General features: G+C 39.4%; 2 protein-coding genes across 7 annotated transcripts; one reads left to right on the forward strand and one right to left on the reverse strand.

Annotated features, from left to right (window-relative positions):
• Window positions 1-1,577: 1,577 nt before the first annotated feature.
• LOC119479580 lies at window positions 1,578-6,543 on the forward strand. 4 transcript variants are annotated; one of them, XM_037755349.1, is made up of 5 exons: window positions 1,578-1,588; window positions 3,769-4,048; window positions 5,605-5,712; window positions 5,809-5,949; window positions 6,039-6,543. In XM_037755349.1, the coding sequence occupies exons 2-5, from the start codon at window positions 3,893-3,895 to the stop codon at window positions 6,228-6,230; spliced, it is 597 nt and encodes a 198-aa protein (XP_037611277.1). In that variant the 5' UTR covers window positions 1,578-1,588; window positions 3,769-3,892; the 3' UTR covers window positions 6,231-6,543. The 4 variants fall into 4 exon arrangements, with proteins under 4 accessions (XP_037611277.1, XP_037611278.1, XP_037611276.1 ...); XM_037755350.1 differs by lacking the exon at window positions 1,578-1,588 and adding an exon at window positions 1,934-1,955 and having other exon boundaries at window positions 3,873-4,048; XM_037755348.1 differs by lacking the exon at window positions 1,578-1,588 and adding an exon at window positions 3,377-3,436 and having other exon boundaries at window positions 3,873-4,048.
• A 682-nt stretch (window positions 6,544-7,225) lies between these two features.
• med24 (mediator complex subunit 24) lies at window positions 7,226-22,610 on the reverse strand. Of its 3 annotated transcripts, none has more exons than XM_037755345.1 (26): window positions 22,469-22,610; window positions 21,517-21,647; window positions 21,328-21,410; window positions 21,202-21,240; window positions 20,262-20,335; window positions 19,330-19,553; window positions 18,899-19,010; window positions 18,599-18,749; window positions 18,088-18,201; window positions 17,646-17,699; window positions 17,443-17,525; window positions 17,214-17,300; window positions 16,122-16,221; window positions 15,725-15,867; window positions 15,493-15,530; window positions 15,294-15,376; window positions 14,828-15,006; window positions 13,397-13,496; window positions 12,793-12,968; window positions 12,425-12,689; window positions 11,016-11,197; window positions 10,823-10,916; window positions 10,601-10,700; window positions 9,158-9,238; window positions 8,899-9,047; window positions 7,226-7,564 (listed from the first exon to the last, which is right to left on the reverse strand). In XM_037755345.1, coding segments are annotated over exons 1-26 (2,961 nt in total). In that variant the 5' UTR covers window positions 22,471-22,610; the 3' UTR covers window positions 7,226-7,447. The 3 variants fall into 3 exon arrangements, with proteins under 3 accessions (XP_037611273.1, XP_037611271.1, XP_037611272.1); XM_037755343.1 differs by having other exon boundaries at window positions 16,122-16,233; XM_037755344.1 differs by lacking the exon at window positions 22,469-22,610 and adding an exon at window positions 22,225-22,243 and having other exon boundaries at window positions 16,122-16,233.
• Window positions 22,611-22,633: the final 23 nt, after the last annotated feature.

A 22,633-nucleotide genomic window follows, 5' to 3' on the forward strand; every position in this document is an offset into this window, starting at 1 on the left:
CCTCTCTAGACTTCCTTTCTCTGACGAAAACCACAGCAGTCACACACTTATCCATCCGGTTGGGATTTCATTCCATGTAAAACGCATTATGCAATTCCTCCGGTTCTGTCATTTCCGAAAGACAGAACAGCTCAGCTTTACTCTCACTCCTTGGGAAACCACATGTCAAAAAAATCATCAGTCATGAAAAGCAGGTTTCACAAAGAGATCTGACTTCCTGGTGGAATCAGTCTCAAAAAAAATCAGTGTCTGTCGAGTTAGAACAAGTGGTATTTCACCAGAAGGCAAATGTTTCAGCTCACAAGATTGATGTTCTGCATGAACACTTGTACTAATGTTAATCTGAATGAATGCCAGTTCCTTTGGGCCAAAAGCTTTTAAAAATGTCAGAAAGGATTTCCTTATCTGCTAAGATCAGAGATGAGCAATCTTTATCTTTCAAAAGCAGGAAATATTGACACCTTTTGTGAAAATTAGAAGTGGTCACACAGGATTAACCCTAAAACCTTGTATTATACAGTATACTGAGTAATTACAGCCAGCCTTGGGCTGTCTAAACCCAGGTCCTTTAATGGCTTACTGGGTAATTTAACATGAAAAAGGATCTGTATGTCACAAAAAAATGAGAGATTTAAGAGGTGAAGGTGGAATGTAAAACCCCTTTATGTTCTCACTGTATAGATAATCTCTTTGCCTTCCATTTAACAACCTCTTCAATCCCTTTCAGATTGACCTGTGGGTCCATCAGAGCATTGTTCATCCTCTGCAGAAGCTTATTTTAAATTCCTATTAATACAAGGCTTCCTACGCAGCATACGACATCTAATGGAAATCCACTTGTTGTAATTATAACGTTGTAACAAGCAGATACAAACCGTGTTATTAAGGGTGAAATGAAGCATCAGATTGCATGCGTTCAAGGGTTAAAAAGGTCGGACATGCTTGTGCAGCCTTTTTTCTCTGCCCAGCTAAAGGCGAGCAGGCGCATTGTTCGACCGCTACAACCAAAGAGTGTTTGCAGCTGGGTCATTGACGGGGCCATAGAGCGAGGCCTCAGCAGTGAATAATGCCCTCCTTTCATGTGCAGGATTGATTGGAGATCAGACCAGTGTGGATTTCAGGGATCAGATTTGACGGCTTCACTTCACAGCCTGTCAAGCATGGTCAGATGTAACATAGCTACACTGGCTGATCAAGGGGCCTCGTGTCAGAGCATGAAGCAAACCGATCGGTTACAATAGAGGCACAGAGTTGACCTATGAGGTGATTTCATAACTCTCACCACAAACGTATGGGCTATATGTCTGGATTTTACAATTTATGAAATGAGGATTTGATGGATGCTTTGAGAGGGTGAAATAACAGGTGGTTTGACAATTTGGGAAATACATTTATTCACTTTCTTGCAGCGAGTCAGATGAGAAGATCGATACCGCTCTCAGACATGAGAGTGGTATCGATTTTCTCATCTAACTCTTGGAAAGAACGCAAATAATGTCGAACTAATCCTCTAATCTAGCGATTCCCCTTGCATCCGGTCTTTATGCTAAGCTAAACTAACCTTCTCTCGGCAAGACAGCAATTAAGAGTATTTCCCATAGTGTCAAACTAATCCTTTAAAGCAAGGATCAACTGAAAGCATGTTTGTGTCAAATCAATTACAGTTACAAAAACTGATTTTTTAAATCTTCATGGCGATTTATGCTCAGTTTGGTGACTGTTGTTTTTCACTGCCCTTTGACCTTTGAGAGATTTGAGAATGAAATGCAAGCAAAACATTTTTTGAGTGTAATCACACAGCTGAGGTGTTTTTTCCACCAGATGGCACTCTTGCATCTGTCAAGCCTTGTTTGTTGTTTTCTCTTTTCACTGCCCAATATACTGTAACTGTAAATAAAGGTGAACTCACAGTCCCTGATCCAGAGGGTACCTGTGTGGATCGAGGTCACTTTCAGGTAAGACAAAACTCACACCTTTCTAATTGCTGCAACAGGGGCCACAATTTAAAAAATCCTTCTAAATGTTATAATAATCTTTTTTGAGGTGAGGTTTTGTTTGAGGTGGGCTGATGTTTTATTACAGTCATGGAAATACAGTTCTTCTGTACTTTTTTTGCGTACTACAAATTTTCCAATCTATTAATGGCAAGGTGAAAGCCACAAGTCATTCACCAAAGAAGAATCACGATGGCCCAAAAACACGTAGGATGACCACAGACATCATGAGGAAAGCAAAGATTCTTCAAAAAAAAACCTAGATTTCAGAAATAATTGTAATTTAAGCATTTAAACACTTTCAATTTCCATTTCCCTCTTAACTGCTGTTAGAGGAAATGCCTGTTTCCTCTATAGATCTCTTTATGTGTGACTTGGAGATAGTTTTGTGCAACTGTTTTGTGGACTCATAATTCAAAGTTAAGTTACATCAGTGTAGAAAGTCAGTAATGAAGGAATTCCCAAAATGAAACTCTTGAATTATGTTACTTTGGAAGCTTACGCTGAAAATATAATTGCACAATATAGAAAATAGATATTGAGTCATCTACAACTACTCTCACCCTTTTAATTTCAAATTATTCTTTTTTTTAAATGATTTGTTTTTATTATCTTGTTTATTTCTGGTATTGTTCTTTTAAACGGTTCAACATTTTTTTTTTCCAATTTATTTTAATAGTTAATCTTTGTGTTTCTATATTTTTTTTATGTTTATGCTTTTTTAAATGGTGGATTTTGTTTGAAAAATATAAAAAATAAAGTTTTTATTTTCAAATTAGATTTATTTATTTATTTTTTTAATTATTTGATTTGGTTATTTCCTGATATATTTTTCTTTTAAACTGTTTAACATTTTTTAAATGAATTCTAATAGTTCATATTTGTGTAACTGTATTGTTATGTTATGTTTATACTTTTTTAAGTGGTGGATTTTGTTTGAAAAATATAACAAATTACGTTTTTATTTTCAAATTAGTTTTTTCAAATTATATATTTTTTTATTTATTGTATTTGTTTATTTTCTGGTATTTTTTTTTCTTTTAAACTGTTTAACAATTTTTTTTTACATTAGTTTTAAACGTTAATCTTTGTGTTTCTAAATTTTTTTTTTTTATGTTTATGCTTTTTTTAAGTGGTGGATTTTGTTTGAAAAACATAAAAAAAACTTTTGAGACCCACATTGTTAAACAGAACCATCCAATATTGTGCTTAAATTGAACATATCATCATTATCAATTAGCACACAATTTGGATCCAAGTAATAGGCTTAAAAAAAAGAATGAGTCAGTCTCACTATGAGACTTCTTCAAAATGAACAAATAATGGGAAATCCCTCCTGCTATATATATAAGACTATATGTGCACTATAAATCATGGAGAGTGCTCACTTGAGGTCAACACTTAAAGACATTCCTCAACACAGGCCATGGACATCCTGATTGGTGAGTACAGTCAGTGGTGAGGTAACACTTGTAAAAAATGCTGCTTCCTCTGCTGATCATCTGCTGACACAGCAGCAGCAGAGACTCACTATAGGAAGTATTGGGGACTATAGTGTTGGATGGATTATCTATTAACTGGTAGTTTTGCAAAGTTCATTTTAAAGCAATCTGGGCATTGTTTTAAGGAGTAAATATTATATTTTATTATGAGTCTGTTTAAACTGTGGCTATGTTTAGTCACTTTTTTTGGCTGAGGTTTCACATTGCAGTGACTATTCTGAATTGAGTGGAGACATGCTCAGTGCTGCTGCAGCAACAGAGGAGCTGCTGAGGAGAGAGAGAGAGAGAGCCAGGCTTTGTTCTGCCACACACACTTCGTGCTGGGTTGAGTGAAAGGAGGTTGTTTTTGATGCCTTTGATTTCTCTCGTCCTGCAGTTTTCGCTATTCCCTGCCTCATGGCCACCTTCGCCCGCAGCGCACCTCTTCTGCCGGAGTGGAGCGCACTTGTTGAGAGTCAGCAGTTCCAGGATTTTCGGCTGACGAGCGACAGCTTGACGCAAAAGATCCTGTTCTCCATTCCAGACACGCACAAATCCTGCATTCAAAGCGAGGTGAGACACAGCAGATATATACGTGCTGCTTTCTGCATAGTTTGATTAATTCTGTTTATAATAGGCAGAGCTGTAAAAGGCTGGATGAATCAGTGCAGGTCCGTGAGCCCATAAAAGGACCTCTGCATTGTGAGGCAGGCTTTTTAATTAAGTTAATACATTATGACTATGCAGCTATCACTGTGCTTTCTATATTTGACAAGTTATACATAGAAAAAAAATGTGATATAATATGTGATTACATTTATTATTAGTTAGTGGTTGTAATGCTGCTAAAAGGGACCAATTCTCAGGCCCACATTTAGTTTGTACTCATTTGCACTAGTCACTGTAGGGGAGACCGGGGGCAGTTGTAACAATATTTGGTTTTTGACGTCATTACGCAAAAACCTCTTGAACTATTTGGATAACAGGTATCAAATGTTTTTTACAAACACTGTTAGAGTCACGATATTGATTGAAACACGTTAAGTCAGGGGTGATAGTAACAACACACCTTTATGGTGTACGGTCTAAGACCTGCTCTCTAAGACCTGCTCTATATATAAAGCGTCTCGAGATAACTTCTGTTATTATTTAACGCTATAAAAAAAGAAATTGAATTGAATTGAATTGAATATAAATACTAGGGCTGTCAAAGTTAACGCGATAATAACGCAAATTCGTTTCTACGCCACTAATTGATTTAATGCAAATTTTAGGTTGTAGCTGGCTCAGTTTTAAAGCTAGAGTGAAGATTCCCGTATCATATGAAACTAGAAAACATACGGAATCCATTGGTACCAACTGTGTCATACTAGGTCATACTACGCGAAGGAGGTTAAATAACAGTACAAACTCACGCTAAATTTTGGCGCGGGAAAATCTGGCCAGGCCCTTTTTTAAAGGGGTAAATGCAGTACCTATTTGTCATTGTTTTGTGTTGTTAATAGATTTCCAGTAGTAAATATACACATACATTTGCATGAAGCAAGAATATTTGCCCACTCCCATGTTGTTAAGAGTGTTAAATACTTGAAAAATCTCCTTTTATGGTACAATTTGAACAATTGTGTGATTAATTTGCGACTAATCGTGATTAACTATGGATCATCATGCAATTAATCGCTATTAAATATTTTATTCGATTTACATCCCTAATGAATACCGAGAACCACAATAAATTACCAAGAATATAGATATCGTTAAGACAATTTATCCATTGAACAATTGATTGTTTTCATACCTAAAAAGGGCAGACACACACACCATGTGCATAATGAGTTTCATGGTTCTGTCTCATTTCTGATTGGTGCAATTTGAGATGTTACAATTACACCCTGTCTCCCCTACTAAGTTTGCGGTGCTTGAGTATTTCCAGGTTATGCCACTTAAAACTTATATATATACTTTTACTTTAGTAAAAGAGTACTTCATAGTACTTCAGAGTTCTTCTGCCACCACTGTTTTTTCATGAAGTAAATAGGCCTACAAAAGCAATATCAAGGAAATGCATGCTTCCTGCTGCATGCCAAGCTGCAATTTATCCATAACTCCATGTTATCTCCCCACTACAGACACTAAAACTCAACTCCTCAGAAAATGCACAGTATGCGACCATGGTAACCACCATTGGCATCCGTCCTGCTCCTGTACTCAGTGTTGTGTCAGAAAACTACAGTTTGGTAAGCATCTGCCGGGGGAATCTTTCTGTGAAATAAAATGGGGGTTAAAAACAAAAATAATGTTTGTAACAGTTTGTTTTTATTATTTCCTATTAGGAGACCAGTTTGAGGCACATGTCTGAGGGTTTTCAGCTGCACCGGGACTTACTGAGCGCCGTCTCTCCTCGGCTGGCGAACAAAGACAACGTGACTGGACTAGTGGCGGACATCAGGGACCTTGTTCTTTGGATCAACAAGGTAGAATCATACTTCTAAATCCCTGTCGTTCTTGACACATGATGCTTACTTTTATAGCCACTTTCATAGTTGTTTTGCGTGCCTTGCAGATGCTGAAAATGGTCCAAACAGACGCTGTGGTGCAGCCGTCACCAACCCCCGTGGCCTTAAATCTACCAGGGAACTATGAGGTTCAGGTGGCAGCACATATGATTCTGGTGCAGCTCCAGGCCTTTGGGCAGGACACGGCCCGCTGCCTCAGGAGTCTAAACCGGAGCAACGTCGAGGAGACCCAGAGCTGAGCAATAGCTCCCATACTCATGTCCAAAACACCTTATTTTGCCATTTTGTTTATCATGGTATTTATTTATTTATCTGTCAAATGATTATTTATTTTTATCTATTTATATTTATCTATTTATTTATGGTATATTTATTTAGGGAATTTATTTTTGATAACAAAGCTGTTTGTCCCTCAGTCCTCTTTGTTCCTCTCTTTATCACGTAGCAATAACTGGAAATTAAATCATCCTCCATTCTCAGACAAAAATATACATTATATACATTTCAATAGTTCAAAAACTATACTTACTACTAACTACTACTCATACCAAGTTTAATAAAAAAAAAAAAAGAATTACAGCGAAATAGAACATTTAGAGACAGCTTTGTATTTATGAACTATTTATGAACTATTAACACTCATTTTAGGGGATTGGGGCACATTACGGACTACTTATACATTCTACTAGATGTTTAAATTAAACTTATTATTTTTGTATGAATCTTTTTTTATGTAATTTTATTTAATCTTTTGTTTTTCATTTTGAAAATACTGTACTGTATATTTTCTGACATTTCAATAAATAAAAAAAAAACATTTTCCTGTAAAAGGGAATCGTTCCTTTTTATCAATGACCATGCGTGATGACACATCAAGCACCGGCAGTGGGTCACGCTGAAACACGCTGCTCTCCATTACGTCTAAATTTCCAGTGGAGGTAATACTGTAATAGAGAAGTGCAACTAAAAGTGAAATAGGAGTGTTTGTGTCATTATTTCTGCCAGACAGATTTCCTTGAGGAAGTGTTGCAAGAGGCGGATGATGACCACGAGCTTTTGTCACTCAAGAGGGTGGTACAATGTCCCTTGTACGTAGTGTCATGTGGTGTCATGTGATCATCATCATCATCAATGTTTGCGATCACAGCGGTTGGACCTCATGTTATTGTAAATTCTAAATGTGATGTAACCACTATATGATCTTTAACATACAATAAAAGGGAAAAAGAGGATCTTCATTGTTTTGTGTTTTTTTTTTATTTTAAAACTTATTTACACATTTCTTTAAGTGTGGAAAATAACCTAAAAAACAATAGCAAACTGTGTTTACATGGTTATAAACATGGTATTAAATGCATGATCCAGCCAGGTTCATAAACATTAAGTTCTGTAGTTGACACTGAGACACTGGTCCAACGGGTCTCACTGAGACCTGAGGTAAAGTTAAACCCACAGTTTACAAGGCAGAGATGGCTTTGGCAGCTACTCTCCTCCCCAGTGGCAGAGTCAGATCAGTGATGGCCAGGACAACTCTAGGTTTGGCCAAAGCAGGCAGCTTCACCAGCTCAGAAACCTGGATGCACAGAAAGACGAATAACAAAGATATAGTATAAGAGAAATGGAAGTGAGGAAAGCAAGCCAACGAATAACATCAAGAGGACGAACACAGAAGGCTCTTCTCATTTTTCATCTTCATCTCATCTGATCATTCCGATACACAGATATTTTCACAACGACATCTGGAATGAAGCCAAGTGGTGAGTGAGAGTGGTGCGAAAATGGTCGGCAAATGCCGCTTTATCTTTCACGTATGTATCATAACAACAGCTTGTATATTCGCAGTCCTCTGTCTTCCGGCCGCCTTCATCGCCGCTAGTGTGGTGTAATGTCCATTGTGGTCAGCGGCCCACAATGGGACACTGAGGAGGAATCGTCATCATCTCGTGCCGATACCAGCGCCAGAGTCTCAGAGTGAGAGTGAGAATCAACATGAACACAAGCCGGAAGTGGACAATTCTGCTGAAGCAGGTTCAGGGACTCTGACAGCAGCAGCAAGCATGATTTTGGTATTTGAGTTCATGGAAAATGTGATTGCGTATACAATGTGTGGAATTGAATTGAACAGCTCAGGTTCACTTTGAATTTAAAGTAAAGGGGATGTGGTGTAATGTAATCAGCTTGTCATGTAACCTGGAGATGATGTCATGAAGCGGTTCAATATAGTTCCGGGTCAGGCTGTAACGAGTCAGTGTAACGAGTCATGCATTGAACATGTACTTGCTGATAACGTTCAAGTAAAAGGCCTGAAAGCTAAGCTCAAAGTAGTCGTTATTGTGTGTGAAAGAACCCAAGACAACAGCTAGTTCTCTGACATTGGCTTGGTGTGTCTGGGTGTGTCTGTGCCGCACACAAGAGCACCACCAGGGTGACTTTTAACAATTCAAACAACTTGTTCGTATTTCTGCTGCTCCTGTTAGGGGTCACGACAGCAGATCATCTGAGATCTGATTTTATGATCTGCACATTTGATTGGGCATAGGTTTTAGGGGGGGGAGGGGGGGAATACATGTTTTGGTGGTGGGAGGAAACCGGAGAACCTGGAGGAAACCCACGCGAACACAGGGAGAACATGCAAACTCCACACAGAAAAGCCCTGCCCAGACCGTGTTTGAATCCGGGATCTTCTTGCTTTGATGAAATTCTGAGCATGGACCTTGGATTCTCCCCGTCTCTCGCTATCTTATTACTCTTCACTAAAGCACTCAATCCTCAAAAGTATGTTCATGACGAGCAGATCAAACACAAAGTTTATGAAGAAATCTGAAACCCTTTTCCAGTAATGTCTGATGTAACAGCCCTTCGCCTCCCTCCTAATCTCCACCCTCCCCTCCCAGCGGCATAACTCACCATTGTAAAGGGCATGAACTGCAGGATGCTTCCGCGACTCCCCTGCTCCAGACAATCAACGCACTCCTCCATAAAACTCTGTACAAACTGGGTGTGAGGTCCCGCCATCTTTGAGCCCAGGATGGAGGAAATGAGGAGGAAGAGGTTGGCTGGAGAGAAGAGAACAGGTGGTATGAATGGTCACGGTTAAAGTAATCACACATGCATGTGTTGGTGAGTTGACGGGCAGTTATTATAGGAGGAGGGCATGAGTTCTCACCAAGGACTCGGTTGAGAGGGTCTCTCATGTTGACAGTGTGGAGCTGGGAGGCAGAGAGGGAACTGCTCATTGATCGGTCGCCTATGAGATAACGTGGCGTGAGAAACAGCGGAAGAACTGATAAGTTTTGTTTTCATTTTAATTTTGTCATATGAGACAAAAAAAAACACAAACAAACAACAGAATGTCAACAGGGAAGTTGAAGTTAACCGTTAAGTATTCTGTAGACAAAATACAATCTTGACTAAAGGTTGTGAAAGCCTAAAAGACTTCCCCCCACTACCGTCTTACATAATATCCTCTTGTTCCTAAAATAACCTTGTTAGACACATTTCAAGTCCTTCTAAAGACAAAGAGCTGATTATTCTATTATTCAAACAAATGTCAATTTCTCATCACACCAAAAGTGAGTGCAATTTTCTTCATTTTAATATTATTTTGAATCAAAATGATCATTAAAGACTAAAAACTAACCATATTTCAGCTATTTTTTTGTTAAATCTATAGCTACAGGTATAAATAGATTTAAGTGTCCAGCAAAAACTTCTTTTAAGGGATGATCAGCATCTAAATGACTTGTCTTGACATCACTAAACATGTCAAGACAAGTTGTATGGGATGACCAGCTTCTAAATGACTTGTCTTGACATGTCAAGACAAGTTGTATGGGATGACCAGCTTCTAAATTACTTGTCTTGACATGTCAAGACAAATTGTATGGGATGACCAGCTTCTAAATTACTTGTCTTGACATGTCAAGACAAGTTGTATGGGATGACCAGCTTCTAAATTACTTGTCTTGACATGACAAGACAAGTTGTATGGGATGACCAGCTTCTAAATGACTTGTCTTGACATGACTAGACATGTCTTTTCAATGTAAAAGGAGGAACTCATTTGACTTTGGGTAAAAAAGAAAAGAAAAGAACACTTTCTTAGTTTCAGTCAAGTCATGCAACGCACTGATCTTTGACGCCCTCTCTGGGGATTCCTTGAAGCTGTAGCTAAAATTGAAAAAGTGAAAATTCCCAAAAAACGAAAGCTCATTATGTCAGTCAGGTTGATATCTGGTCAGGATGGTAAGAGTAGTTTGGAAGCATAATACCTCTATTGTTCTCAAAATCAATCTCCCTCCTGTTGTTTCAGTACTGAAAGCAAAAACCCTCACATAAAATAAACTGCAGCGCTCAAGTCAGAACCTGCTGGCGGGTAAGACACTCAACAGATAATTAACACTGAGACAAGCCAAGCTTATCTAGGCTTTTCTGTGATAGATAAAACTGCTTACAAGAAGCAACTTGCTGGGTCTTTGAGAGTCCATTCGCTTTGGAAAACTGCCTGGTATTTGCGTAATCCCCGGCTCAGACTGACGGACAAATGACTGTAAGGCCACAGGCTTCATACTTCAAACGTGTATTAAAACTCAGACATTAATAGACTGACCTGGACTGGAAAGGGCAGCGGGCTCATCCTCATTGGAGCTGAGCAGACGCATGAGTTTAGAGGGTTGAGTGTCATCCAAGGGAAAGAGGCTGTTGTAGTCCTGCGGCCAATAATTTACATTTATTAGAGATTAATTATATATACAAATTTTAAGGAATATTTCTCACGCTGAAAATAGTTTTTTCATTAGTGACACATTTTGGCCTTGTGTGACTGTATTACCTCAATATCTTCTCGCTGCCTCTTGCGTTGACGAGCTGAGAACGAGCCTTTGTGGTGGGACGAGAAAGAGCTGAGTGCGCACCACACAGACAACCTGAGGTGTCATCAGGAGAGTAAAAGTTAACACCAGATCCAAAAATACCAAAAAAACAAACACTTCCACTGTCACATTGAAGTATTAAGCTTCTCTTACTTGGCCAGAGCCTTTCCAGGTGGGTCAGCCAGGCTGTGCCAGTGGGCGGAGTCTGTGAGCAGGTCAGGCAGTATGGTACCCAGCAGGGTGAGAGTGATCTGCTGAGTGTCCAGGCAGAAGATGCTGTAGAGCAACTCCACCACCCGATCGGCCCACTCCTGGCGAGTCTCCTTCAGCAGCTCCTGAAATAAAACGCAGTGCTCCGATTACACATAACGAGTAATCTGACTGTTAATCTGACTCTAGTTAAGGTCTCCTTGCATGAGCCTTTGATGCCACAAGGTTGAGCTTTTATCATCTTAAAAACAGTACCATGTGGAGTTCATTAGGGCTGCAACCAAGGATTATTTTCATTGTCAATTAATCTGACGATTATTTTCTCGATTAGTTGTTCGGTCTATAAAATGTGAGAAAATGGTGAAAAATGTCGATCAGTGTTTCCCAAAGCCCAAGATGTTCATCATATATCTCACAAGATATCTCACAAGTATTAGTCAATTAATTGGTAAACAGAAAATTATTAACAATTATTTTGATAATCAGTTCATCATTTAAGTCATTTTTTAAGCATAAATTGCCAAACATTCGATGTAACCAGGTTCTAAAATGTGGGAATTTCCTTGTCTTACATCATAGTAAACTGAATATCTCTGGGTTTTCGACTGTTGGTCGGACAAAGCGAGACATTTAGAGAAGATCACCTGAGGCTGTATTAAATAGATAATTTTTCAGTTTTTTTGCGATTAAAAGGTAGGGTAGGTATTGCTGTTCAAAAACATTTTTTTGTTATATTTGTTGAAATTCTCATTATATCCCGACAGCAATCAATAAGTCAAATGCTCTGACGAAAAAAAAACAAAAAAAAAACTGGTATCTGTGGCTGTCGCAGAACTGTAATAAACCTCATTCGGGCTGAATGAACTGATTGGACGGACTACCTATCTTCCTGTGCACTCTGCCCGTTGCACGTCACCGGAGTACTTCACAAGCTGCTAGCTTGACAGCTGTGAGCACTAACAATCGCCATGTTCGCTGTTAATGTTCATTTTGATTTGTTTATGTTCATAATGATAATTTTCGGTGTGGCTTTGGAGGGAGGCCTGAATGGACGGACTGTCAGTGTTGCCGACTTGTCGACTTTCTGGCTAGATTTAGAGACTTTTGGAGCTAGGGCTGCTTGCTACTTTCATTGGAAAAGAGTTGGCAACACTGGGCTAGGTTTTTCGGTTGGATCATTTTTAAAAATCTAGTGTACTCTTGCTCATTTCTCAGCTTTACTGACCCTACCTTTAATCAAGAAAATCAACGGCAGACTAATAGATAATGAAAATAGTTGCAGCCTTTAAATTCAGCCAGCGTTGCTGATGTTGATCCTCGAGCTATCTGCACCTTTTCTTGGTCTTCCTTACCTTGACCAAATTGTTAGTGAACCAGAAGACCCCTCCCATGTTGAGAAGACTCTCAAACAGATGCAGGGCCCGGCTGTCCACCCATCCTTTGCGCAGCACCGTCTGGAACTGCTTGCTTAGGGCCACTTGGATGGGGTCTTTGGCCGGCAGCAGGTTGCGGTAGGGGATCGGCTCCTGGCCCTCCACCGGGGGACGCAGGGTCGCGGCTGTTTGTTGGAAGACGTCGGCGCACATGTGCTCCATGATGGAACTCATAATGATCACGCTGGTGAGAGTGTGTGGGGGGAGAGAGGACATTATTGTTAATCCAATGGTCTGTGAAGGAGGCCGCATCTGATCATGGATTTGTGTGTTTCAGTTGTTTGTACCGTTCATTGTAAAACTGCAGAGTGTTCTCCCCATATAGCGGGGTCACAAGCTGCCGGATCATAGTCTGGGGCTTCTCCCTCTCATCCCTCCCGAGCATCCTGACGTGGGCCACCAACCAGGCAACCGCACAGATCGCCATGCTGCACACCTTCCCCTTGATGTTGTCAGTGATCTTCTACACTCAGAGAGAGAGAGAAGACAGCATGAAAAGAGGACAGAAGGATGTGGTTGGCGTAATTAGGGAAGGTCAGAGAAGAGATGACTCTGACTAAAACAACATCCTTCCACATTGCGTGATACGAAAGCTTGAATGGAATAGGGTAAAAAAAAACGAGAAGTCGGCTACAACTGTAGGACGTCACTGCTGTTGTAATTTCTTACACATTGTTACTCGTCAATTTCCGAGGAATACGTTACCCTCACTTGAGTAATGAGTCAAACTGAAAGAGTTGAGAAAACTAAATTCCTAGACATGCAGTGGTCAAGGGAGGTGACCGATACTGCCCTGAGCATCATGTGAGCAACTGACACTCAGGAAAGTTTTTTCCGGTCACAGGAAGACAAAGAGAAAGAAAATCGTGAGAACATTAAAGCTGAACAGACCTGTACTGCCTCCACTGAGAGAACACCGTTCTCCCACGCATTCAGTACTTCCAAGATGGCTGCTGGCGTGCTCAGGCAGATTTCATGCCATTTCACCTGGCTGTCACAACAGATAAACATCAGAGGAAGTTCCATATTTAGAGCATTCATTACATAAAAATAACTGATATGAAAATAATAAGATGAGTACTAACATGCTCTGTAATTCATTACCTGACATTTAAAGTCCTTGTTTCAATGACACCAGTCTAAAACCCATCCGAATGTTCAATACATTCAAATAAAATATAAAGATCAAAAGTATCAAAAGCATCACTGAGGTCTCAAACACCCAAATAAAAAGGTGTCACTACTCTGAAAGTCATGTGCTCTTTTATTTCTAGCACAGTCATTATTGCTGCGTGGTAATGAAGTGATTTGAATGGTGTGCCTGTCTGGTGCGTTCATGTGCTGCTGGGAAGCTCCGACATCTATGACATACAGTCAAAAACTTTACAATTACAAACATTATTTATGTTTATTATAAAGGGTAAAACTTTATTTAAGTGCCCCTATTTAGCATTTATATGGAGTATATAAACATTTAATGAATGATACAGATATCATGTAGACGTATGAAGCTCTAAGTACATTTTAAGTGTATATTAATATTTGTCAGCAAACATAACGTCTCCTATGAAGACATATATTATATTATTACATAAGTGTTTTACTATATTGTCAAACGTTATCTGTTCTATACACTAGCATCCGGTTATGGGTGCTCACAAGAGGAATAATAGTTGACAGATGCACTCATATCTGTTTGCGACTACATTATATTGTGTTCTAAACCATTTATTAAATCTTTATATTCTATAAATATAAATCGTAAGTGGGAGACTTGTTGTTTTAAAGGTACAGTGTGTAGGATTTGGTAGCATCTAGTGGTGTGGTTGCAGATTGCAACCGACTGAGTACCCCTGCGCTCACTCCTCCCTTTCCAAGACTGCAGTAATGTGAGTCGCCAAGTGCAAAACCGTGATAATGCCGTTCGCTCGCTCGCATCCTTACCATAGTAACACTACTTTAGGAGCAACGGAAGTCAAACGGCGACTGGCGGTATCACGGTTTTGCACTCTGCGGCTCACATTACCGCAGTTTCACAAGCGTGACGGAGAACTACGGTGGCCTTCAGGTAACATAAAAACGTGAAAGGCTCTCTCTAGAGCCAGTGTTTGGTTTGTCCGTTCTGGGCTACTGTAGAAATGTGGCGGAGTAACATGGCGGACTCCGTGAAGAGGACCTGCTCCCTATGTAGATATGAAGGGTTCATTCTAAGCTAAGAGAAACACAAGGCGGTTATACACTAATGAAAACATAGTTATTAATATTATATTCCATTTCTGCTAATTGATCCCCCGAAATATTACGCACTGTTATGCAACTTACACTAGTTTCATCTCTGAGGAGTTGTTCAGCAGGGTGACCAGGCTCTCCACTTTGCCAGGCTCTGGTCTGAAGCAGGGGTGGTCTGGGTTCAGAGTCTTCCCCTCTTCGGGCATACAGGTCTGCAGCCATGTTTCAAAGAAGGGCGTCTCCCCTGAAGGGCTGGGGTCTGACAGGATCACCTGGAAAGGAGAGACACAGGTCAGCCGTGTGCTCAGTGAATCAATTTAGGATTATTCAGTCAAAATGGACAGATGATGTAGATCTAATCAATCTACAATATTCTGTTCAGTGAGCAGCAGAGATGCTGCAGAAAATGTTAGGTCACTTCTACAGAGCCCTCTATGGACATGTTGTGGCCTTACACTGAAAGAGCAGGCTGATTCGCTGATAAAATATACACAGAATACTGTACTCATTAACATCATTATACTCTTTTTCTGACAAGCTCTAATTGCTATGAACTAACCTCAGAACCATATGTCTGCACCACATGGCAGAGCATGAGGAAGGAGATGTCGAAGAGCAAGGCGCGTACTGACGCAGACTTGGCTGAATGAGAGGAGGGGAAAAATCCTTAACGTTAGTATCTCATTTAAAAAACAATATGTCAAACAAGGAGAAAAAATTCCCACATTGGAACATGTCGCTTATGTATTTGAACTCACATCCTTCGCCGCTGATGTGCTTGGGAAACTCATTAAGCCTAGAATAAAAAAAGAAAGAAAAAATTACAAGATAAGAAACATCTTGTTAAAAATCCACTTCCGAGGCCAACTGGAGTTTCCACCCTTTAAAATACGGCTGTGAATTGGTATACAAGTCAATATATGATTCATGATTCTGGGGACTGAGGGGACTACTTGTCTCAACTTGCAACCCTACTTTGCATATACTCACTTAATGAACTTCCGGGCAAAGGATTTGAGTTTGCCAGTGGCTGCTGCTGCTGCCAAGAGCAGGTCTAGGCTCTTTCCAGACAACATGTGTCCCAGGACGCCCAAAAGGCCCTCAGGGGACTTGGAGTGGTCTGCGTCTACAGTCTAATGAACAAGAAAAGGAAGGGTTAGGTTCATTTGTTCTTTCTATACAGGTCTATTCATTATAGTTTTGTGATCTTTGGGAGACACTTATATTCACTGACACATGACATTTTGCTTGAGTTTTTTCTTAGCATGTAACTTCGCTTCTCTTCTCATTGTTTCCTCTGAGACCAGATACTTTCATACATTTCTTTCATATAACACAAAACACTGATAATGCCCTGTGCAGTTTATATCAAGTTATGGTGCTCTACCTTGAGAATATTGGTGACGGTGGGCTCAGCTCGTAGGATGAGACCCGGGTTCGGCTGGATGTTAGCATTTTCGGCCGTCTTTAACCTTGGGGCGAACTCCCTGTCCTCGGCCCTGAATCAAATGTGCAGGGGGGAGAGGGACAGGAAGGGAGGGGCAGAGGAGAGACAGAGACGGGGTGGAGGGATCGGGGGATGTGGTGTATTGTGTGAATATGGTGAACTAAACTTCATCCACGATCATATTAACTAAAAGAGTTCAAACGATAAAGAAAAGAGATATAAAACAGGGGCCAGTTGCATAAACTTAGTTTAGAACTAGTCTTGGCCTTAGACTGGAATTAGGTTGTCAGGTTAGACTAGTCTAGTTAAGCCTGTCTGTTGCATAAATATTAAGACTGACTTAATTTGAGGTAGGAAAGTTAGCCACTTCTGCCCCTGGTTAAGCCTGAGATGAGAGATTTATTGCTAACAAACTGAACTGTTTAACCATTCCTTTTAGCAAACTTTTAGCTAACTATTTTAACTGTTTATCCATTAATTTTAGCTAACCTTTATCTAAATATTTCAACTCTTTATCCATTACTTTTAGCTAAATATTTCAACTGTTTATCCATTATTTTTTAGCTAAATTTTAGCTTACTATTTCAACTCTTTATTCATTACTTTCAGATCATTTTAGCTAACTATTTAAACTGTTTATCCATAGCTTTTTTTGGATTCTTGTATCGTATTCTTGAATTGTTTCTGAACATCTTTAACGGTTCTAAAAATCATTTGATTTATGCTGTTTACTTTTTCTGTTATTTTTTCCCATACTTGGTGTGATGTTGCATCCGACATGTGATCTCTTCTGTGAAGTGTCTTATTTCACCCATAATGCATTGCACAACAAGCAATCTAGGGTCACTCACAGGGAAGCTTTATGCAACAGGTTAATTTAAGTGTCTATAGCAAGTCTGACTTAAAGTTATATTTAAGGCAAAGACTAGGTCTATTTTTATGCAACTGGCCCCAGGGGTTTCTGTTAAACTTAAATGTCCTTTTCCTGAAATGTTTTGCATCATGTGTTCATCGTGAGATGGGAACTCGTACCGTTTTGAAGTAAGGCAGGTTGTATTTGAATCCGATAGCAGACCAAGCTTGTTACACTCCTGCAGGAGCATGCCGAGGCAGTCACAACTATGCAAAGAAGCACCAGAAAAGTGATAAGTGTCATGGTGCCGGATTACCAGGCATTTAGCTCGGCTTTCTTATCTAGAATGTCTTGCAATGAGATTACAGGCAGAGAAGATGCTTGTGGCAACATTTTGGGAGCACTTACTTGCATCTCTGATCCGCTTTGTCCAGTAATGGTGTGAGCTTGAGTAAGTACTGAAATGCAATATTCACATCGTCCATGAAGTCCTGGAAAACACATTTACCATGTTTTTAAAAGTGAAGGTTTCATCACATTACATTTCAACAACAGTTATTGTTTTTTTTTTAGACCAGGACTGCAAGACATCAGAGAGTAAATTGTTGTACCTGTCCTTTGTCATTCTGAGGATACTTCTTTAGTCGAAGCAGAACTTGTGGGATCTAGTATAAAGACATAAGAAATTCAGTTGCATGTGCATAAAAAATGAAAACACTTATATAATTTGGACACTGATGCCTTTATTGTCAGTTTATTTCACCTTACATACTAAATCTATCACTGCATGCAACAACAAACTAAAGTCAACTAAGGCAAAGGAGAGTCCACTTAATACTAGAAAGTGGAAATAATACTGACGATAGAAACTTAAAAAAGGAAATGAACAAACTAATGAAGTCCAAATTTTGACATTAATTTAAAGTCAAAAGGACAATAAACATTAAAGTCAAAAGGACGATAGATACTCAGGCCAAGCAAAAAAGAAAGCCAGACAGAGGCAGATCACAAGCAGATAGAGGGAATGGCCCTCATCTTTGAAATAAATCTTACCTTGAGGAATGTGAAGGCGGTCCATTTGAGCTCCTCTGTGCCCTCTGGTGACTCGATGAGGCCAGTGAAGCAGGCCTTCCAGATCTCCAGGACAAAAAGATGAGCAGGAATTCGCTGTGGAGGACAAACAATTTGAGAAGACTGCTGCTGAAATAATAAAACATACGTACAATAGAGGAGTCTTATTATGGCTCCTGCCTGAATTCTTGCATGAAGAAACTGACAAATTCAAGGAAAAAGGCAGAACGGTCTCAACGATGAAAAAAACAAATGCTCTTTCCAGAAAAAGTTGGGCTGTTTAGATTTAGTTTGATCTTTTACTTCTCTCGTCCCCTTTTTTAATTCAACACTGGCCATTCTGATTAAAACAATTACCTCACTATACTGTGTACAATTTACTGCCATCATACTATACACATTTCTAGGTATTAAAAGAGTGTTCAAGCACTTTCCTTTCCCTGCCAGTTTAAGGCAGATTTAACTATACATTTCTATGCAACTGAATGTTCACCTGCATTCTCTTTATCATCATCAGCTGCTCCACCAGCGGCTGTGTCTCCCCTGTCAGATTCATGGTCCCTTCCAGCATGATGAAGGCGTGGACTGATGGGAAGGAGGCATGGAACGGGGGGTCCGTCTGCTCAGACAACATCTGGGGAATACTGAAGAAAGAGTGAAGAGTTGAGCACGACGAAGATTGATTGTGATGTTCTTTAAATGAATATATTGCCACGTCTAGGCTGAGCAGCATCGTGCCAAAGTTAAATAGATCTGTGTTTTCAATATTTAGGAATGAGGCAAGAATCTTCACCCTTTTACAAGTGACAAGCTCTCCTCTAATTTAGTTCTCAGTGTCGGGTAAGGTACACTGCCGAGGCCATCCGTCACTTTCAGCACTGATTGCTCTACGTTGCTCCAGGAACCTGTGGAGGAATAGCAGCAGAAACACAGTAAGATGTCTGCCTGGCACAACAATTATGCACAATAAGACTTGACTTGAATAAGTTTAGGACTGGTAGCCTATTCTAACATCAAATCTGCTGACATCTAATATAAATGATAATATTTAGTCTTCAAGTTTTTCAGACAACCACTGGTAACTAAAACTCTATGAAACTCAGTCAAATGTCACATTAAGTTTACAAATTGTTTTTCATGTAGCTTTGAAAGCTGTAGTTTTGCGCCTAGATGCATTTTGCACAATCCTGCGTAAACACATACACACACACACAATCGTAACACCTTGTTCCTCCAGCCGAGCGATGTGGACCAAGGCTCTGTTCTTGGTGCTGCTCATCAGATTGTGAAGCCTCTCCTGGCAGGCTCTCAGACTGGCCTCGGTGCTGGGCGATGGTCCCAGTTCTCTCAGCTTCTCACAGTACCAGGCGCAGCCCTGCAGCAGCCACACCACCACTCCCAGCAGAGCCCGACACAGCCCGATACATTCCTCTGCTTTCCCGTAACAGCTTTGTAGTCAGAGATGAGAGGCAGTGAGTCAGAGATAGTTTAAAATGGAAAAACATGCATGGCTTTTCCAAATCCAAATTAACATTTTTTTACTGAGAAAACATGTAAGCAAAAGATAAAGAATAAAACATGCATACATAAAAAGATTGCATGCCCAAGGATCCTAGGCTGCTCATTAAGAGTAAGTGGTATGCAGCTGTAGCTGATGGTTGTTATTTAATGGAAATAAATACAATGTGATAACTTGTTAAACAATCTTGGTACTATATGATCCCTTCACTGACCAAAACCTTAGCAGCAGCAGTTTTGATGAATTGCAAGTTATCTGAGTGAAGTTCGAGTAATAGGAATAACAATAGTCAAAGCAAGATATAAATAAACAACCTTTTCCTTTTGACATAAATCCTCTATCTACATAGACCATTTAACATATTTGTTAATGGTTATTATGCAATCACTGAACACCAATACTTGCCCCAATTCACTGTACATGATATTCTGAGTGTTACAGTTGACTGTAGATTATGTATTCATTTATCATTAACATGATTTTATAAGAAATCCTAAAGTCATACAAGGCATACAAATCTAACATTAACATTGATGCAGCTATGTGTTAGACTTGCTACAAGGGTAATACTAAAGATGGAAAATGTATAACACTGATGGAGGAGGACAAAACACTGTCATGGACAATTTTAACATACCTGAGACGATGGCAAAACATGTCCATTATCTCCAGCAGCGATTTGACACACAGCTCCCGAGAAAAGTCATCAAACTATCAAAAAAGAAAAGAGACATGTGTCACAGCGGCTTCCCGTGTGTGTTACTCGGAGGAAGAACACGCTTTCAGGATTTTCAAACAACTTTCTGAGAGGATTACTCGAAAAGACAACTAAAGTGACACCGGGCGACATGGGTCCCAAGAAGAACCAGCCGGCCGAGGGAATCGATGACATTAAGAAGTCGCTCGACTTCCTAACGGAGGAAGTATTGCATGTGCATATTGTATATTATAAATAATTTTTTGTGCATATAAAAAAAGATAACAAATAGTCAATATGATTAAGTTAAATATGTAAGTAATGAATTGGTATTGTGATTAAGTTATATTATAAGTAATGAATTGGTATTCTGGATTGATAACAAATTTATATTTTGATAAGGATAATTATATCAGTAATTAATTTATATTTCTGTATGACACAGATTAAAGGTAATAATTATAGTTAGAATAATTATAAATAATAATAATAATAATAGTTAGACAAATTTAGGAAAAGTTAATTAGGGGAGTATATGTATGGCTCAATAAGGAAGCTGGTTAATAATTAATAATTGATTTATGGAGAAGGGGTGGGATTAAATAAGTTTATACTTCTTCTCACTCCTTTTAGAATATGTAAATCAAGGCATCAAGTGTTGGCAATTTATTTTTCTTATGCTTTTCATTGTATGTAAATACTACTTGTTTCTGACTGTCCACTTGTTGGTATGATCATTCTTTTTCTTTATTTTTTATTTTATTGTTTTTGTATTCTACATGATCGAAATAAAAAATGAAATGAATGACATGTTGATGAAAAACTGTCATATATTACAGCAAACTGCATTATACCGTAATTTCCATCAAGTATAATTTACCTTGCTGAGGGCTGTAAGCACACTGGAATAAGACACCATCTAAGGAGAGAGAAGATAACGTTCACAACTTGCAAAATAACACACACTACTCAGTTACACTAGTTACACTGCTTTTTTTTCTCTCACCTGGGAACTAATAGCATATTTGAGGTAAGACAAAATAAGAGGGTTAGGAGAGGGACCAATCATCGCCTGCTCCATCAGGGCCTCTGGAAAACACATAAACCACAATGTAAATGACAATAAGATAACTGGTGTAGAGCTAAATAATTAGCATGATGTGCTGCTAGGGAACTTCACTATCTTTCATCTCACCTGCAAGGTTGAGGTAGTCCCATGTTGCTCCCTTTGGGAAGTTTTTCTTGATGTTAATGGCCCACTGGTAGTCACTCCATCGCTCCTTCCATGCCTGTAGGATGGCTTGCTTCAGATTGACCACCTTCATCCTGGTAAAAACCACCACACACTTGTAAGGCAAGGCAGCTTTGTTTGTAGAGCACATTTCAGCAACAGGGCAATTCAAAGTGCTTTACACAAACATTCAAGAACATTGCAACAAAGTGCAAAAGAACATTAAGACATAATTAAAACAGTTATAAAAAGATTAGAAAATAAAAACAAGCTTAAAAAAAAAGCTAGGATAGAAGCTACAATAGAGTATAACACACAAGAGTAAAAGCTCTAGTGCAGTATAAGATCATTATCTGGTTTAATAAGAGGCAGCAGCAAACAGGAAAGTTTGAAGCTTTGATTTAAAGAACTCAGAGTTGGAGTTGGTCCTGCAGGTTTCTGGGTTTTCCAGATATTTGGTGCATAAAAACTGAACTTCTGCATGTTTAGTTGTGACTCTGGGGACACTAAGCAGACCTGGTCCAGATGACCTGAGAGGTCTGGATGGTTCATAGCACAGCAGAAGATCAGAAATGTATTTTAGCCCTAAACCATTTAGTGCTTTGTAAACCAGCAGCAGTATTTTGAAATCAATTCTCTGAGAGACAGGCAGCCAGAGTAGAGACCTCACACCTGGACTGATATGATCCACTGTCTTGGTCTTAGTGAGGACTCTGAGAGACCTCACACCTGGACTGATGTGATCAACTGTCTCAGTCTTAGTGACTCGAGCAGCAGCTGTTTGATCCATTTAGCCGTTAGCCGTTAGCTGCCGTTGCCATTCATATAACTGATGAATTAAGATACAGTTGTGTTGCTGGGTGCTAAATAAGACAAACCCCAGTCGCACTATGTTATTACTAAATGTAAAACTTACATGACTTTTTCAGTTTTTCAAAATATAAAAGATATTTGTTGTTTGTAGCTGCTCCGGCTTCACAATACGAAGAACGCCATGTTTAACTGTAAAAAGACGTAAGCGCTCATTGGCTAATCTTCTTTGACGTGTGAGTATTCTCTCCGCTGATTGGTTTAGAGGAGG

This window comes from Sebastes umbrosus, chromosome 20 (genome assembly GCF_015220745.1).
Source record: "Sebastes umbrosus isolate fSebUmb1 chromosome 20, fSebUmb1.pri, whole genome shotgun sequence".
NCBI classification, from domain to species: Eukaryota; Metazoa; Chordata; class Actinopteri; order Perciformes; family Sebastidae; genus Sebastes; species Sebastes umbrosus.

Coding starts and splice junctions, on each gene's coding strand:
- LOC119479580 (XM_037755347.1), top strand. Junction 5,713..5,808: donor TGTCAGAAAACTACAGTTTG/GTAAGCATCTGC, acceptor ATTTCCTATTAG/GAGACCAGTTTGAGGCACAT. Junction 5,950..6,038: donor TTGTTCTTTGGATCAACAAG/GTAGAATCATAC, acceptor CGTGCCTTGCAG/ATGCTGAAAATGGTCCAAAC.
- med24 (XM_037755343.1), bottom strand. Junction 18,202..18,598: donor TGATGATAAAGAGAATGCAG/GTGAACATTCAG, acceptor TGTCCTCCACAG/CGAATTCCTGCTCATCTTTT. Junction 12,969..13,396: donor TCTCAGTGGAGGCAGTACAG/GTCTGTTCAGCT, acceptor CTCTGAGTGTAG/AAGATCACTGACAACATCAA.